Source organism: Saccopteryx leptura, chromosome 2 (genome assembly GCF_036850995.1).
Source record: "Saccopteryx leptura isolate mSacLep1 chromosome 2, mSacLep1_pri_phased_curated, whole genome shotgun sequence".
NCBI lineage: Eukaryota > Metazoa > Chordata > Mammalia > Chiroptera > Emballonuridae > Saccopteryx > Saccopteryx leptura.
The window spans coordinates 307,030,902-307,048,346 of record NC_089504.1 but is presented as its reverse complement, the minus strand read 5'-3'; the positions used below and the strand labels follow the sequence as shown (position 1 = coordinate 307,048,346).

The 17,445-nt window shown below is 43.1% G+C and overlaps 1 protein-coding gene across 2 annotated transcripts in view; it reads right to left on the bottom strand.

The window, feature by feature from the left end:
* Positions 1 to 1,002: 1,002 nt before the first annotated feature.
* Positions 1,003 to 17,445, bottom strand: part of KLHDC10 (kelch domain containing 10) — a 54,618-nt gene continuing 38,175 nt past the window's right edge. For both annotated transcript variants that reach the window (XM_066362685.1, XM_066362686.1), the window contains 8 exons: positions 16,370 to 16,591; positions 14,430 to 14,584; positions 12,805 to 12,953; positions 10,782 to 10,866; positions 9,446 to 9,512; positions 8,651 to 8,698; positions 6,643 to 6,782; positions 1,003 to 6,073 (listed from right to left, as the gene is read on the bottom strand). In XM_066362685.1, the coding sequence (XP_066218782.1) occupies positions 5,864 to 6,073; positions 6,643 to 6,782; positions 8,651 to 8,698; positions 9,446 to 9,512; positions 10,782 to 10,866; positions 12,805 to 12,953; positions 14,430 to 14,584; positions 16,370 to 16,591 (1,076 nt within the window). In that variant the 3' untranslated portion in view covers positions 1,003 to 5,863. The remainder of the gene's footprint in view (positions 6,074 to 6,642; positions 6,783 to 8,650; positions 8,699 to 9,445; positions 9,513 to 10,781; positions 10,867 to 12,804; positions 12,954 to 14,429; positions 14,585 to 16,369; positions 16,592 to 17,445) is intronic.

Genomic DNA, 17,445 nt, shown 5'->3' with positions numbered 1-17,445 from the left:
TTGCTCAGTTGTGGGTGTGGATTCCCAAATGCCATAAACCAGCTAAGATAGAATCAACCAAGCAGGTTAAAATAATTTACCTACTAACACAGAATATTTCAGATTGGGACCCAGGAATCTGTATTTTTAACAAGCATGCCTCATGGTTGGGAGCCCAATGGGTCCCAAGTGGGCCGGTGGCTGGCCTTGTTCAATCACACACCCCATTTTCAGCACTCTTGCTCAGAGCCTGAGTTCCTGTGTCCTTCACTAAGGAATGGCCTAGCTTTTGCAGTAGGATCAACGATTTTAATACCAAGATCAAGGTGAAGAGCTAATTAGCTCCAGTCCAATCTCAGTGCTACTGCTCACGTATGATGCTCACTGTAATGCTCCAAGCCTTTGGTCATAGTCACAGAACGTCAGGTCTGAAAGGGACGTCTGCTTGGGACATAAGAAACTGGGGGAAAGCCCTGCTGGGAGAAGGGACCCTATTAGAAGGTGAGCAATGCAGAGCAGAGGTTTTGCAGAGGGAAGCATGTGGGAGACCAAAGCCAGAAGCAGGAACCGTGGTTCCATCTCCAGAGGACCCCTGCGGAGGGCTCAGCTCCTCCTGGGCTTTCTCCTTGAATCACCGACAGTCGTGACTCTGTATATAAAGGTTCATGTTTCCTTTTCAGTTCTCTGTGGCTCCTCCAACCCTTCAGAAAAGTGTCGACACATTCATACAAACTTGTCTCATGGTAACTTGGGGAATATATGGGTTGGGGTAGTAAAAAGGAGTGTGATCTGCCCCACAGTCACCAGGGTTCTGTTGAGGGACTACTGTGTGTCCAGGAGTTCCAGACAGTAAGCAGAGAGGAGCCCACAGCAGGTGGGAGTGGAAGGTGGATGACCCACAGATACTATAGAGAAAAGTGGACCAAGGTGAGGTGATCAAGCAGGTGGTGGAGGTGGGTGGAACTGGTGCCTGGTCACACAGGTGAGCTCACATACACACAAATCACCACCAGACAATCGAGGTAGCCTTGGGCCAAATTTGGGTAAGATTTATTGATCAGATTGTTTTAGAAAACCAACAGCAAAACACTGACAAGGTACATAAATACAGATTGGACATTTGAGGGTAAATTCACTATATTTCCTACCTGCTTGTGGGAAGCCAGGTAAGGTGAAGAAGCTGTCCTGATCATACGGCATGCACACCAGACGGCAAAAGGACGTCCACACTACTGAACAGGACTGTGGCAATAGTTTTATAGTAAGGCAAGCATCATGTGTGGCCCAAGCATGCCCTGTACAAAGAGCCAAGCCCAGGCTCACCCTCGGAGACTGCGTGTGAGAAAGAGTTCCTCTCCTTGCCTAGGTTCTTCCAGAAAATTCTCAGTGGCAGGTGCCTTTATAGGGAGATGCCCGGCACTGTCCCCACTCAGACTCTGCACAAGAAAGTCAGCGTGTGTCTGATGCCTCTTTATATTCTAGATGTATAACTAGTACAACAGCGATTACTAAGCTCGGTGAAGCTGCCTCCGACTCACCCTGTACACTGACTAAGCAGGATCTTTAAAAACTTCTAAAAAGTGGGAAAAAAAATTGTTTTAACATGAAAATTACACTAAAGAGATGGCACCACTTTTGAAGCCCAACTCAGAACTTCTTTTCATAACACCAAACAAGAGAGGAAGCTGCTTCCCACCAAATTGACCTCAGAAGGGAAACGCCATTGCTGGGCATGAGCTGCTGGCGACGCAGGCGGAGATGACAGAACCCTCCTGAGCCAACCTCAGGCCCTGCCAATGCTCCAGTCCCGAGGCATTTTGGGAACCAAAGCCATTTAAGCAAATGATGACAGTTTTGGGAGCTTATGATCACAAGACTGTGAACCCTCGTCCCCTGGAGCTCAATGCCAGAACATGAAGAATAAGGACGATGGCTTTTGTGCTACATCAGAGTGCTGACAGGTAGGCAATTCAGTGACCCGGGCCACATTCTGGACATCTGTAAGACCACCGAAAGACAACAAAGTGGCTGTACAGAATTAAGACAGCACAGTCCTCAAGGATAACTCAACCTTTCCTACATGCCAAGCAATATGGCTGGAAAAGGTATTTCCAAAGGAAAAGGTAAGGCTCTTGCAGGAACAGTGGGAAAGCAAGTGTCTGGCAAGAGCCAAAACAGTGTGTTCAAATGATGGGTGTTCCTCTGCACACTTTTCTCTTACAGGTGCTAAGAGTTCTTTGGTGGTTAGAGGACCGACAGCCTAGAACCTAGGGCAGGGAACTGTGCCAAAGCAGAGGAGTGAAGAGTAACCAACACACGATGACCACCGGTGGGTCCTAATACCAGCATTCAACAGCGGTCAGCAGGTTGACAAGTTACAGCTAATCAGGCTGCTTATACATCTACTGATTTCTAACCCTTCCCACGATTCTTCCTTTTTCATTTCTATCTACTCATCAGCCCTTCCCACTTGAAAAGGAGGTGCTTATGGGAAAGGGGTGGGACGGGAAAACTACACGTGAATCATTGATTGAAAAATCGAAACATTGATTATCTACGGATTTCAATGGTCTGTGCTTTACTCTTGCTACTCTGGGTAACCAGAGTCACTGTTCTATACCTTTTGCTTAGAAGTGTTAGTGTTTATTATATTTTTAAATCTAGCTGTGTAATAGACATGGACAGTTTACAGCAAAGTTTTATATCATGTCACGAGGGCCCTGAAAGAGAAGGCTCTGCCAGTGGAAAGGGTTTCAGTTTGGCCTCTGCAGAACAGTTAAAATTTCAATCTATTCTACACTGTTTTATAGATTTTTCCAGGATGCGGAAAACTTTATTAAATTAAGAAAACATGATTCCTTTACTTAAAAGTATGACATTCACAGATAAATTAGTATATACACAGGAGAACTGATAGTATTAAATATTAGGTTTTAATCCTCCATGTAGGAGACTCTCACAGATGAGACTTCCTTGTTCCTGGGCAAAGACATGTAGGCAGATATGCAGACATGAGATAGTACAAAGATGGCTGGGGAGAGTCTCAACTCTACCAAGCCCAAGGATTGGAGTAAGAAAATACGGACTTGAAAACCCAGCTTCACCAAGAGTCAGCTTAAGCCAGCTGATCACATCTCAAATTGTGGGTATAGTTTGACTATAAAGTAATGAGCTGGCTTCCCCAAGACAGATACAAGAAAGTCATCTCCCTGCTCTCTCGTCATACCCTATATATAATCTGTATATATCCACATGTGTCTCTTCTATTGCACTTAAAGGTACAGGCCTGCAGCAAGATGGCTGGGAGCACCTGAGAGAGGCTTCCTCTTTCCTAACTCAAGTAACAAGTGTTGGGAATTCAGAGTTTAAAGTTAAAGAATAACTTTAAAAGCTGGTGACAGGTACACTAAGATGCCTGGTGACCCCTTCTGTAAAACCCTGGCCATCTCCACTGATGCCGTCACACACACAGAGTCTTATTTGGCATCCAGGACATGTGCATAATGTGTAGCTCTATAGCACTCAGAGTTGCTCGTACATCATTTTCACTAGTGTTATGTTAAAAGAAGATGCATTAGACCAAAGATATGTCCTTTTATGAAGATGTCACACACAAGGTCTTGGATGTCAGGCCTCCAAAGTCTGCCTCAAAGAAGACCGCCCTCAGAAACCTTTGAAAGGGATGCTAGCAAGCGTGGCTTGAACCAGACTCTCCTTCTCGCTCTCTGGTGTGAGAGAGTCAGAGACCTCCTCGTATCCCAAGAACCGTGGAGGGATAAGTGCAGGGGCTGAGCATTCAGTCTTTGGTCCCTGTGTTAACCCATGACCGGAATCCTGTCACCACCCGTGACAGCATGGCTTGTTTAATTCTGAATAGCTTTCCCCAGGACTTGGAGGCCTGCAGCCAACCTTAGTTTTGAACTAATGGGGCTGCTCAGACTGACTTGGTCTGGAGAGAGCTCAGCATTGGAACAAGCCTTGCGCTGGGTGGGAAGTTGGATGCGAAACCGCCCGGTCATGGCACGATGGGGGTGAGACCTCTAGAGGAGTTGCTCCTTTTCCTGCCTCTCCCCATACCTCCCTTCACCCCAAAAAGTCCCAAACTTACAGACGAGCAGTTATTACAAGACCTTGCCAAACACAGGCTCCATGAACTCAACCCACCACGGATGGGATGTTATAATAAGGCCCACAAGTTAGGAGTTCAAGTCTAGAGGCCACAGTTTTTTCTTCCCTAAAACTGAACAGCAGATGGTAACTTTTTTAGCTATAACTTAAAGGTGATTTTAAATCCACACATGAGCTAAAGATATCCCTTCTGAGATGAAGGAAAAAAGAATACTTTTAAAAAGCTAAGTGAAAAAGAGGCACTTAAAGGAAAAACGTGTCCGAAATCTTCCATCCGAGTCGCCTGTTGTGAGGTAACCGCGGGGACGACCAGCACGGTGTGCCTCTAGCACCTGTCGTACACCTGAGGCCTTCCGAGTGCTCGTGTCTCGCCGACGGCTAGACTTAGCAGCCCGATGGCACAGCGAGGGAGAATTCAGGTCACTTCTTTTTTAGAATTAAAAACAACACCAAACAAACCAGAACTGAAATTCATGCTGAAAGCAAAGGATCCTCAGTCTCACTCCTTCCTCATGCTCGTTTTGAAAACGATGCTTAGCTCCTCAGAAAGGAGGACCTGAGGTTTGCCCCCACTACCAGACAGTTATTCACAGCACCATGCACATTAAATCAGACAGAAAAGGAGGAAATAAGCTAAGAGAAAAACCAAGGGCCAACTGGCTTTCTAGAGATAAAACCCATTGCCTAAGAAAATGGCAGGTGCACGGCCCCGAGTTAGAAAAGAAACAGGCTCTGGAGGGTGACAGTTGAAGCTCACAGCCCAGAATAGACGCCCCCCCGGCCCTGCTCTGCTCTGGCGTCTCATGAGCTTACATTTATGTCCCTCCCACAGCATCTGGGCCACATGGTTAATGTCAACACTTCCCCATGAAGAAGTGAGACGTCAAAGAGATACTTTAAGCCATTACTAAGCACAGGCAAATTTTAAAACTGCTCAAATGAAGAACTTTGATCACCATAAGTTTCTTGATTTGAAACATGCCTGGTGTCATAATTTCTAAGAGCAACAATAAACAGCATGAGGACGACACACATGAGTCTTGTGACAAGCCAACTCTAAGTATGGCTGGCACCATAGGGTGAGAAAGAAAATCACTAATCAGGAGCTGCTGAGCTGCTTAAATTTCCCCCAAAGTCAAAACTTAGGTTTGAGGATCCATGCAGCAAGATGTCGCCCACTGCTGCCATTAGAACCAGCCACTCAGATGTATCATGGAAAAGAGTTAAGTTAAACATCTAGCTTTACACATACAACTTGCAAGATTCTCAAGGTTAGCCTTCTTGTCCATCCCTAAAACATCTTATTGTTGCAGGATTTAAATTTTTTAAATTTTATTTTTGTTTTCATTGAGAATGTTGCTTTAATTTATAGAGCATTGGCTGACATGATCATATGGGCAATGTCCTGTTAAAAAATCTTTATCTTATCTTGATTCATAATAGTAAGAAGGTCCTTTCAGACTTTCCCTCAATTCCATCAAGGAAGAAGGGGGGTGAGGGTGTGTGTGCGTGTGCGTGTGCGTGTGTGTGCGCGCGCACACATGCACGCTGGGGCAGGGCGGAGAGGAGTGGAAAAGCATGGGGGAGGTGAGTGTACCATAAACAAACCAATGCACAGAAAGGCATCTGATGTATTTTCTGAATAAGGCCTTGATCAGGGTAACCAATCCTCTCTGCAGCACACTCTACACTGCCCATAAATAATGAAGTCTCTTTAAATTAACATTTCCAGTATCAACCAACAGTCCAGACAGCCTCATTTCAAGCGCTCGATGAGTCCCTGTGTGAGTCCAAGGTGCAGGAGCTGTGTCCGAGAGAGGCTGGCCAGGTTGGGGAACGCGGCGAGCAGCTTCTCCCATGCCAGTTCCAGCAGGCTGGGCACCACCAGCCAGATCTTGAACAGCGACCCCGTCCGCTTGTTCTCGTGGATGTTCACCACCCCTCCGTGGATGTACATGCAGCCGGCCTGCGAGCAAATGAGGTCAGAGAGGCTCAGTTCAAACGGGACAGAAATGGAGCCCAAGGCTGAAGAGTCAGCAAAAAGAATTATAGTGGGCTGAACTGAGATGAGACAAAATCAAAAATTTCTCAATGATCCCAACATCATGCAGAGATGAAGGCTGGTTTAAATAATGAATGAGTTCACAAGGGAAAAACTATACATTTTTTTACTTCAACAAACATTAAGGTATCCATAGTGCCCCAAACTGAGAACACAGAGATGAAAGGCAAAGTCTTTGCACTCAAAAAGCTAGTAGCCTCTTCAGTAACATGGCATCACGGGGAAGTCGACTCTACCCTCCGGAAGCTCCCTGATGCCACTGTCGGGGCATAGCTGCTGCTCCAGCTCTCCTGCTACATCCGTGCTGCTCCCTTACTCCAGTGGAGGACGTGACTTCTGCTCTCTACTCAGAAGAGCTAGCTTTGGAAGAACATTTTATAAACACACTCTTACTGTGAGGTTTGCTAATCTCTCTAAAAGAATTTCCTTAGCATCTGCAACCACATAAGGAAGATCTACAAGCAAAAACTTACTGGTGTGACAGCGGCACAGTGAAAATACACGGGCTCCGGCATGGTAGCCGGGAGCTTCACCCACTGGAAAGTCTGCAGATTCAACTTCCAGATGTCTCCCAGGATCACTTCTCCGTTATAGCCCCCGCAGATAAACACGTCTGGCAGAAAAGAGAAAGCCACGATCACACAGGGAAAGGGAGCTATGCGACAGCAGGTTTTGTAGTGGACACATGGCTACTCGCCCTGGAACCGGTTCAAGGGATTTCCCCAAACCACACAGGACTTCAACTGGGTCTTGTCCCTCTGCAGGGTTTGGACACTATGTTGGGATTTTTGCTAGGACTAAGGATGCAAGCCCCTAAGGAGGCTTCATGCCTGGGTTCTCAAACTCAAATACCTCATGGTGCCAGGCATGGAAAGTGAATGAGCAAGAAGGTGCAGGGCAAATAAACCAATAGGAGGCCAGGGCACAAACAGGAGTGCACACACACTAACGGGGGATGGCACCGCCACTCCGGCTGATTAACACCACGTAGGACTTAAGGTCAGCAACGGCCAGATCTCCCGATTTCTCAAGAGAATCTGGAAATCTGGATTTCTTTCAAAGTGAAGCATTTTTATTTTCAAGTGTTAGACACTAATTCAAAAAATTTTAATACACATGTGAGTCAAATAAAACACATCTGCAGACCACTGGTTTGCAAACTCTTCTTTTAAATATTGTCCTGTTAAGGATCAACATTTATCTGCCCATAGAGACAAATGTTCTTTGTGTAGACTTTTAACCTGAGGAGAAACATCTGTTGAAATGTTCTGTTTGGGGGCTCAAAAGAAGCTCTTCCAAGCTTTCTTCAGCCCAGAGAGGACTGTTTGAAGCCCCCATTTGATGTGTATAGTTATTTATGTCAGGAAAAATCCTTCCCCAAATCAAAGATGTTTTGTTGTTGTTTTTGTAAATTCAGTTAGTTATAACCAACTGGACAACCTGTAACAAACCTTATGTGAACCTTCAAACTAAATGCCCAGAACTAACACTGAATTCCATTTGTATGGTGCCTGGTCCCAAAGAGTCAAATTAATAGAGGTCTTTATTCAGGTCTACATCAAGTTTAAGCCAATACTTAATTAAACTGTAAAATACACAGGAAACCTTTTTGGCGAGGATTCAAGCTGAGTACAGCTCCATTCTTAGAGAGGCAGAGCGGAACAATGCCATTATCTATAAATCTTATCCAAAAAGCAGAAGCATAATAAAAAGAATGCCTGTGCTGGCGGTGGCTGCCGGGTCCCAGCAAAGCCACACTCTGCTGCTGGAGGCATGCAGGCTATCAAACTCAGCCGTATACAACTTCCTCCCAGAAACAAATTGAAGGTGCTGTGTCAAACTATAAAATAAGCTGTAAATTAAAAGGCAGAGAGGTTATCCAGAGAGGAGCCATTTATCACACTTAGATAAAGTAGCTGCAGCTGCTTGCTGAGCCCGTACAATGCCTTTGTTGCAGTATGTATGGCCAAAGAATGAGCTCAGAGTTCTATCTGGCATCAGACAGAGAACAGAACAAACTTTATAAAATAAAACTCTGAAGGCGTTATTATAATTTTAATACAATATTCACAGAGGTCTCTACTGTATGTCAAGATTATTAGTATTCTCCACTGTAACCACTTACATTGGCTGAGGTGGGGTGAAGAAAAGCAGGTGGTATAGTAAAGTTTAGTTACTCCAATTTTTTAGTTCTCTGATAACTGAAGGAACTCAAACATAACTGGTTTACTTATAAAAATTGCTGAGAGGGGCAAACTTTATAGATTTCCCTTTAAGTTAAAACTACAAGAAACAGATTCTTCCCAAAGTTATGCCTCTTTTAAGGAGCTATCATTAAGAAATAAGACACTCAGTATATACAATCACAAAAATGAAACCAGAAAGTTATTTAGAATTCTCTCTGTTTTTTAGACCTTTTATTTTTTAATTGGATTTACTGGGGTGACACTGGCTAATAAAATTATATCGTAGGCGCCTTACCATTTTTTATTTGAACACAACTATGACATCTTCGGGCCGCAGGGAAACCTAGCAGACACACAACAGAGAAATCCCATTATTCACAGGAAGACTGGGAATGGTACTGACAGGACTCAGCAGAAGACACACTATGCACAACTCCTCTAAAACAATTCTTTTGTTGCACTCAGCAAACAATGACGAGCCCTTCCGATCCTTCCTCATTTCACACTAACATAAAGCCATCAGGAGTCCCATCCCAGTGGGACAGTGCTAAGGGGCCAGGAAACCAAAGTGGGGTGGCGGAGGGCAGGGGTTACCAGTGTCTCTCCCCAGCCCTACTGCCCACAGAGACAGGTAGGTCTGGATTAAGGTGCCTATTTCTTACCCGACCCATACTTCCCCACTTTTGTAGAATTCAGCAATCCACTTGAAAAGTCTCTGCTCAATTGCTGGAGAAGAATCATTGGGCTAAGGAATACAAGTAATTTTTTTTTTTTTTAATTTTCCCATTGATTTGAGAGAGAGAAAGAGAGAGAGAAGTATTAACTTATTGTTCTACTTAGCTGTCCCATTTAGTTGTGCACTCACTGAGTGCTTCTCATATGTGCCCTGACCTGGGATTGAACCAGTGACCTCGGCACACCAGGATAATGCTCCATCCACCGAGCAACCCGGCCAGGGCCTACACTTAATTTCTTAAACCAGTTTAACAATATTTCACTTGCCATATAACTCAATAAAATTAATTTTTCTTTCTAAAACAAGTATAAAATACATTTGTTGAAGATAAATGAACCAATATTATACATTTACCTATTTTTTCATGGGGTTTGGTTGCAATTTCCTCCCATGCATTTGTTTCAAGGTTGTATGCGTGGATCTTGGAAAAAAAAGAAAATACACACACAAATAATTTTAGCTAGCCAGAAAACTGAATTTTTAACAATGGCCTATATAAACATATATTCTTGGTTGAAAAGTCTTCTTTTCCTTTGTTTTTATCTGATTTTGCTAATTCTAATCTAAGACAAAACATTAAATGAAAAAAATTGAAAAATTAAGCAATATACAATCTCAGTTGTTTTTTTGTTTTGTTTTGTTTTGTGTTTTGTATTTTTCCTTAGTTAGAAGCGGGGAGGCAGTCAGATTCCCGCATGCACCCGACCGGGATCCACCCAGCATGCCCACCAAGAGGCGATGCTCTGCCCATCTGAGGCGTTGTTCCATTGCAGCCAGAACCATCTAGTGCCTGAGACAGAGGCCATGGAGCCATCCTCAGCACCCGGGCCAACTTTGCTTCAATGGAGCCTTGAGTGTGGGAGGGAGGAGAGAGATAGAGAGGAGAGCAGGAGGGGTGGAGAAGCAGATGGGCGCTTCTCTTGTGTGCCCTGACTGGAAATTGAACCCAGGACTTCCACACTCTGGGCCAATGCTCTACCGCTGAACCAACTGGCCAGGGCCCGATCTCATTATTTTTATAAAATCACAGAAAAATGAGGTAAAAAATTGAAATTCCACAACTTTCACATTTTCGACAGTGACTAGGTATCATTTTTATAACAGAAAAAAAGTAAGCATTGGTAAGAGAAGATGGGAACGCAGTTTCGACCAAACTCGAAAAAGACCATTCATATTCCAAAGGGACAGGAGCCCTGCAGCCCACTCCTGATTCCACTGCGATGCGTGCGCTCAGAAGAGCCACAGGGATGGGGGAATAAAAGCCCTTCACAACTCAGCCTTCTCAAGTTCGTGACACAGAACCCTCAAAATGCCTGTTCTCTTTAGATAGAGAGCCCTGACGACAAGAGGGCTCTGACACTCTGAGAGTCCTGGTTCCAATTCTAATTAGTGGCTCCATTCAAACCACTACATCTCCCTCTTAGACACTCGCCTCATTCAGGGTAAGGGATAATTTTCATAAAGTATATTCAATGAGTGATAATGCAGCTGTCAACTGGAGAGCATGGCAGGGGCACAGAGTTCAGCCTTGCATGATAAAGAGCTTGCCCCAAGAAATAGATATTGATGAAGAACCCTCTCAAAAATTAAAATATCTACAGTACCAGAATGATCTTCCTTAGCACAGCCCAAGCCTTCCTCCCTCTCTACTTCTCCCTCCCTTTCTCTCTCTCTTTTTTAAAAAATATACCTTGTTTAAGGAATAAGCTGTCCAGGAAGTCCCACCTCCCAAGATGTAAATCCTCTGCCCATCATGTGCAATCTCATGTCTGTATCTGAAATACACAATAAAATGCATTTATAATTAAGTGGAAAATGATCAACCTAAGATTTAACCACAAGGCTTTTTATTACATCATTATTTATAATAATAAATAATTAGAAATAACCCAAGTGTTTAATAATAGTGAATAAATTATAGAAAATACATAAAACAGATTAGTATGTAACCATTAAGAATGTCAGCATACAGAATGATTAATATACTGAAAAGTTGTTTTTGTCACTAACTGAAAAAAAAAAACAGCTATATAATAAGAGCAGTTAGGGTATTATCCCATTAAAAATTTATAGATATATAAATATGCAAAAAGAATGATTATAAGGTTACAGTCAAAATGTTACCCCTGGTTATCTCTGAGTTTAGATTTTTTTTCCTTCATTTTGCTTATTTGTATTTTCTATAATCTTTTTGTGATAACTTTGCTCAAGGAGGGAGCAAAATGAAATTTAAAAAGTGATCTTCCTACATTTAATTAGAAACCCTAGACTATGGGCTTTCAAGTTAAAATACTTACTTAACAGACACAGGAGAATGATGCTACATAGAACTGTGAATGTAACGTGCAATGCCTCCCAGTACTTTTATCCAAGCAGTCTAGCTACAAGCTGAGACCATTTATAATGCACCCATAAAATGATTCAAAGAAGGCAACCATGTTTAAATGCTTTGAAAACTTAATCTACTGCCTCCTTCCACGGAAGGCCTTTGTGCTGCTGAAATAAATTACATCACAATTATTCCAGTAACAGTCCATCTCCCACCTCCTCTCACAGCAGTTGCAATAGTCAGCCCACTACAAGAAAGATAAATTCTTCCTTAACACCTGTATGCCACTTTGTTTAAAGACAACATAGAGATCTTGGATTCGACTACAAAGAATGATTAAAAGATTGTTTACTATCTTTGCTTTTAAACTAGAAGGCAAAAGATCTAAGTTTTCCAGTGAGTTTAATTCTAAGAGGCAACTGCTATCGGAAATAAAAGTAAAAACTCTAGGACCTACTAGAAGGCAACTAGTTTATGATGTTTGAGTGTTTAACAAAGCACTTAAAACGAAGAGCCTTCCACCTCCCTCCTTCCCTCTCTCTCTGCCTCCTTTCCATCCACTCATCCAGCCGATTTTCACTCAGTACCACTACAGGCATGGTGCTAAACTCTGCATTGGGATCACAGCTGGGAGCAAATGAGCCAAAGAACCCTAACATGCAAAGTTAAGAAGGTAAATCAAAAAATAACTAGAGGCCCTGGCCGGTTGGCTCAGCGGTGGAGCGTCGGCCTGGCGTGCGGGGGACCCGGGTTCGATTCCCGGCCAGGGCACATAGGAGAGGCGCCCATTTGCTTCTCCACCCCCCCACCTCCTTCCTCTCTGTCTCTCTCTTCCCCTCCCGCAGCCGAGGCTCCATTGGAGCAAAGATGGCCCGGGCGCTGGGGATGGCTCCTTGGCCTATGCCCTAGGCGCTGGAGTGGCTCTGGTCGAGGCAGAGCGATGCCCTGGAGGGGCAGAGCATCGCCCCCTGGTGGGCGTGCCGGGTGGATCCCAGTCAGGCGCATGCGGGAGTCTGTCTGACTGTCTCTCCCCATTTCCAGCTTCAGAAAAAAAAAAAAAGAAAACCTAGAAAGTAAATGTTTTGCCTGTGATAGGAAATTTAGTTACTGTTTCTACCATTGGTTTCTTCTTCAAAGTGTTACTATCTTCCCAATGGAGGAAAACCTGAAGTATGAGAGGAAATAACATGAAAAATATTACCTAGTTCAGAGGGAAGTATCACTCCCTTCTCAGGAGATCCTTCTTGCATACTGTACTGGGATCTAACAACCAGTTAGCTATTTTAATGAGGCCAAAGGGTTTTCTCCAAACCATATAACCAATATTCTGAAAAAAAAGTCAAATCTTGGGGAAAATAAATATGCTTTAATACTAGAACTTCACCTCTCTTCTGGTAGGTCACAGGATAGGTTGTTTGGTTTCAGCTGTGTCCACTCTCTGGTGTTAAGATCTAATTTGTGCAGGTCTGTGCTGTAGATGTAGCCAGTTGTCCCTCCAAAGACATAAAGGGAGCCGTTGATGATAGCCATGGCCTGGAGGAGGAGGAGGGTGAACAAGACAAACTCGTCAGCACTTGAGTACAGAATGTAAACTTACTATATACCCCAATTCAGGTTTTATGAAATTCTCCTGTATCTTTAAGCTTCTAAAATAACAGGACCTGAAGGACTGAAGATCTTAGAGAACAGAGATTCTTTTTAGAATGGTAAAGTTTTGCTCAACTGGAAAGCAAGTTCTACCTGGACGGGCGAGAGCAGGATCCTTAGGGCATCTAGCCAACCACAGAATTCAGCGATCATGGACATGAGCATTTCCACTGAAAACTGTTCTCTTTCTAAGCAGGCAGGGGGGGAAATTCTCTCAAGAAGGAGGAGATGTAAAAATAACCCACCAGAATTCCTTAGGGAAGTTGACAGTCTCCAATCCCCAACATGGGACATTTTCCATGAGACTCTTCTTCAGAGTAAGTTTGGCCATTGTTATGGTCATTTCTTAGACTAAATGTCTCCTGTTGTGGGAAACGGGTAACCAGTACGTGCCTCTACACACAGCTCAGAAGCTACTTATCGGTACTGGTGCTAGTCGTTAAGTAAGAAACGAAAAATTGGTTGTTTTAACCTTAGCCCATTCTTCTCAAAGGATCTCGAATGTATGGTGAGTTGCACTCTTCCTTTTTGGATATAACTTTTCCAGCCTAGGTATGAAGCACGGAAACTGATCTCTCCACAATCTGTTTCAGCTCAGATCTTAACTGGGTGCAGGGATCACCTACTCTGCTACTTAGGTCAGAAAGCTCTTCAGAGAATCGTATCACCTAACAGGACCCAAACCATGTGCAGCCCAATCTCTTGTTGGGGGTGGGAGTGGAAGTGGGCTGGAGTCCTGACATTTAAAGAAATTTCCATACAGCCTGACCAGGTGGTGGCGCAGTGGATAGAGCGTCGGACTGGGATGCAGAAGGACCCAGGTTCGAGACCCCGAGGTTGCTAGCTTGAGCGCGGGCTCATCTGGCTTGAGCAAAGAGCTCACCAGCTTAGACCCAAAGGTCGCTGGCTCCAGCAGGGGGTTACTCGGTCGGCTGAAGGCCCGCGGTCAAGGCACATGTGAGAAAGCAATCAATGAACAACTAAGAAGTCACAACGCGCAACGAGAAACTGATGATTGATGCTTCTCATCTCTCTCCGTTCCTGTCTGTCTGTCCCTGTCTATCTCTGCCTCTGTAAAAAAAAAAAACAAAAAAAAAAACAAAAAAAAAAGAAATTTCCATACAGATCTAGTTCATAATCCTAAATTGGATTAGAAATAAAGAAAGGGAAAAAAGGAAAGAAGGCGGCAAGATACTAGACTTACAAATTACAACTTCACATCAGAACTGAAAAATCAAACATTAACCACAGCGAATTTACCCTCTGTTTAAAACACTGGTAGTAATATAGATTTTGACATTGTTTGTCCCCAGAACTAAAAAAATCCAAATACATCCATCATGGCTGGCCATAGATTGGTACCTGTCCATAGATACGACTGGGCTTCTTCCCCCGACAGCTGAGTAAAGCCCATCTCTTGTACTTCACGTTGCAGACGTGGACATCATTGCCGTTGCTCTCGCCAAACGGGATGCCTGTACCTCCAAACACTAACAGGTTGTTTCCGTGCAGCACAACTGGGGAGGAGAAGCACAAGTTCCATCTATGTACTGGCTACTGACGTGTTCCCACACAGACCCAGACTGCCTGAGAAACTAAACAGTGTCTGCTTCCACACTCTCAGAAAATAGCTCAAATCACCGGTATCTACTACAAAATTCTGCAGGAAAAGGTCTAATTCACACTATATGAACAATATTAAACTGCTCACTGTTTGGTATGTGACAAGTATTCAGTACATATTTGTGGAATTCATGAAATACTGAGTATAACAATACTGAATGATATGAACTGCAGTACACCACTACAGTTCAAGTCCACAGTGAGGCTGACAGAGGAAAACTGGGTCTTTGCAAAGACCCGGTGGGACTCAAGGCAAAAGAATCACTCTGTTTTTGCCAGGGGAGTGATCTCTACATTTTGCATTATGGCTTCTGTCATCTTAATCCTCTCCCAGATAAAAGAAACACCAATATCCTGCTGGTAACTTTGGTGTTCTTTATATCTCTTCTAATTCCTGCCAAAACACACGCGCGTGCGTGCATACACACACACACACACACACACACACACACACACAGTCACACATACCTTCTTTCCTTCAATGGCAAATACTCTCAAAATAGTGCTACCATAGTACTTCAATGGCATTTTTTACCAATCCTCAATCGATATAGTGTGCAAGTCAACAGCATGAGCTCTGGACCTAGCAAGAGCTAGGTTTAAATTCCCGTGTGTCCCCAGGAAAGTATTTAATCTAACTTAATCTGCCCAATAACCCCATGAGGTAGGAACTATTGCCATCATCTCCACTTTTATGGATAATGAAACAGAACTGTTAAGTCATTTAAGTCACTTGTTGAAGGTTTCCTAAAAAGAACCTTGCCAAGCCCGGGTTCAATCCCAGGCAGTCTGCGCCGGGCCTGCACTCATAGCCACCACCCACCCACAGGGCCTCTCTAAAGCCTCAGTTTCCTCATTTGTATAACGGCAATAATCTCAGTATCTGCACCATAGGAATGTTATGAGAATCAAACCAATACCATGTGTGAAATACTTTGCTCAATAACTATTATCACTATTATAAATCCCATTTGTTGATCTTCTATTACATTTTGCCTAGCATATATATGATACTTTATGTTGAACCCTCTGAGATATTATTAAGCCAATTTTATATCTAAGGAATTTATTTTTTATTGAGAGGTGGAGAGGCAGAGACAGACTCCCAAATGCACCCTGACCAGACCAGGATCCACCCGGCAAGCCCCCTACTGGGGGATGCTCTGCCCATTTGGGGCCACCACTCTGTTGCTCAGCAACCAAGCTATTTTAGCACCAGAGGCCCATCCTCAGAGCCTGAGGCCAACTTGCTCGAACCACTCAAGCCATGGATGTGGGAGGAGAAGGGGCAGTGGAGAAGCAGATGGTCACTTCTCCTGTGTGCCCTGACTGGGAATTAAACCCACGACTTCCACATGTTAGGCCAATACTCTACCACCAAGCCAACCAACCAGGGCCATCTAAGGAATTTGAAGCCAAAAATCATTTGGCAAGTAATGGTACACAACTAAATTCAAACTCAGGACTATGTATATACAGCTAAATTCAAACTCAGAACTATGTAACTCCCAAGTGATTCTAAATCACCATGCTGTATTATTACCATAGTAAAAACTCTATCCATTAATGGGGCTTAATCATATCACAGTGTTATTATAAATTAACAAAGAACATGTGACATTGAAATGGACCTCTCAGATATTTCGTAAAGTCAAAAGTTCAGAACTGTCTGCACTCACGTGACATAGATGCCAGTTCTCGGGGCATGTACCCATCTGTGCCCATCTGGTGCCATACTCCTGTAGCAAAATGATATCGCCAAAGCTCCCTGAAGAGAGGGTAGTCTTCATTATCGGGCCCTCCTGATTCATCATAATCGGGGTTGTAACCTCCAAACACATAGAGATTGGTATTATCTGCCACACAACGATGTCCGCTTCGTGCTGGTGGAGGTCTGTGGCCTAGGAGAGAAGAAGACAGCTCTCCACAGATAGTCCAGCAGATTAAAAGCACAAACAAAATTTGGTAACAAACAAAAAAAAATTTGGTAACAATTTTTTTAGCTTTAAAAGGGGATCAGGGAAGATTTATAATGTGGATAAACTTTTTATTTATTTAGGTTATTTTATACATTCACACACACTACTTATGATTTTAAGGAGCTGGTCTCCATTTCTACTTCAATTAGCTACTTTCAGATTTTGATAACTGTAATCCCAAGGGAGGTGAAATAGCATCCTAAACTCAAGAAAATGGCTGATAACTTGGAATTTTCAAGAGAAGAAGGGGTTTAGTAACTCAAAAGCTAAAAGGACAACTTTTCTTATTTCCTTAGAGGAGAAAGAAAACACAGGCCAACTAAATTAAACTGAAAATATTAGAAAACTACATAAATATAATCACAAATGTGAATGAGTCATGTATAAATAAAAATACACATACATAAAACCTATGATTTTTCCACAATATATAATAATACACTTAAAAAGAAAACTGGTTTGCAAAGAGTAAAATACAGAATTTAAATACCACTCCAGACATTATGTCCATTAACAAAAAAATCCTTATATTCATCTCAAAGAGCTCTTACTGAGAGCTCTACACTAAGAAAAGCTATTTCTACAATTTATATTTGAAAGTTTTCTAAACTATTTCAACCAGTTCACTAAAAATTATTTTGGGATTATTTTTAGAATAAAATAAATCCCAAAACTTTATAGTATGTCTATTATCCTTATAATTCTTTACACCAGTCTGCACCAACCCCTACACAGCTGCAGAACCAAAGATGCTTACATATATATTGGATGGAAGC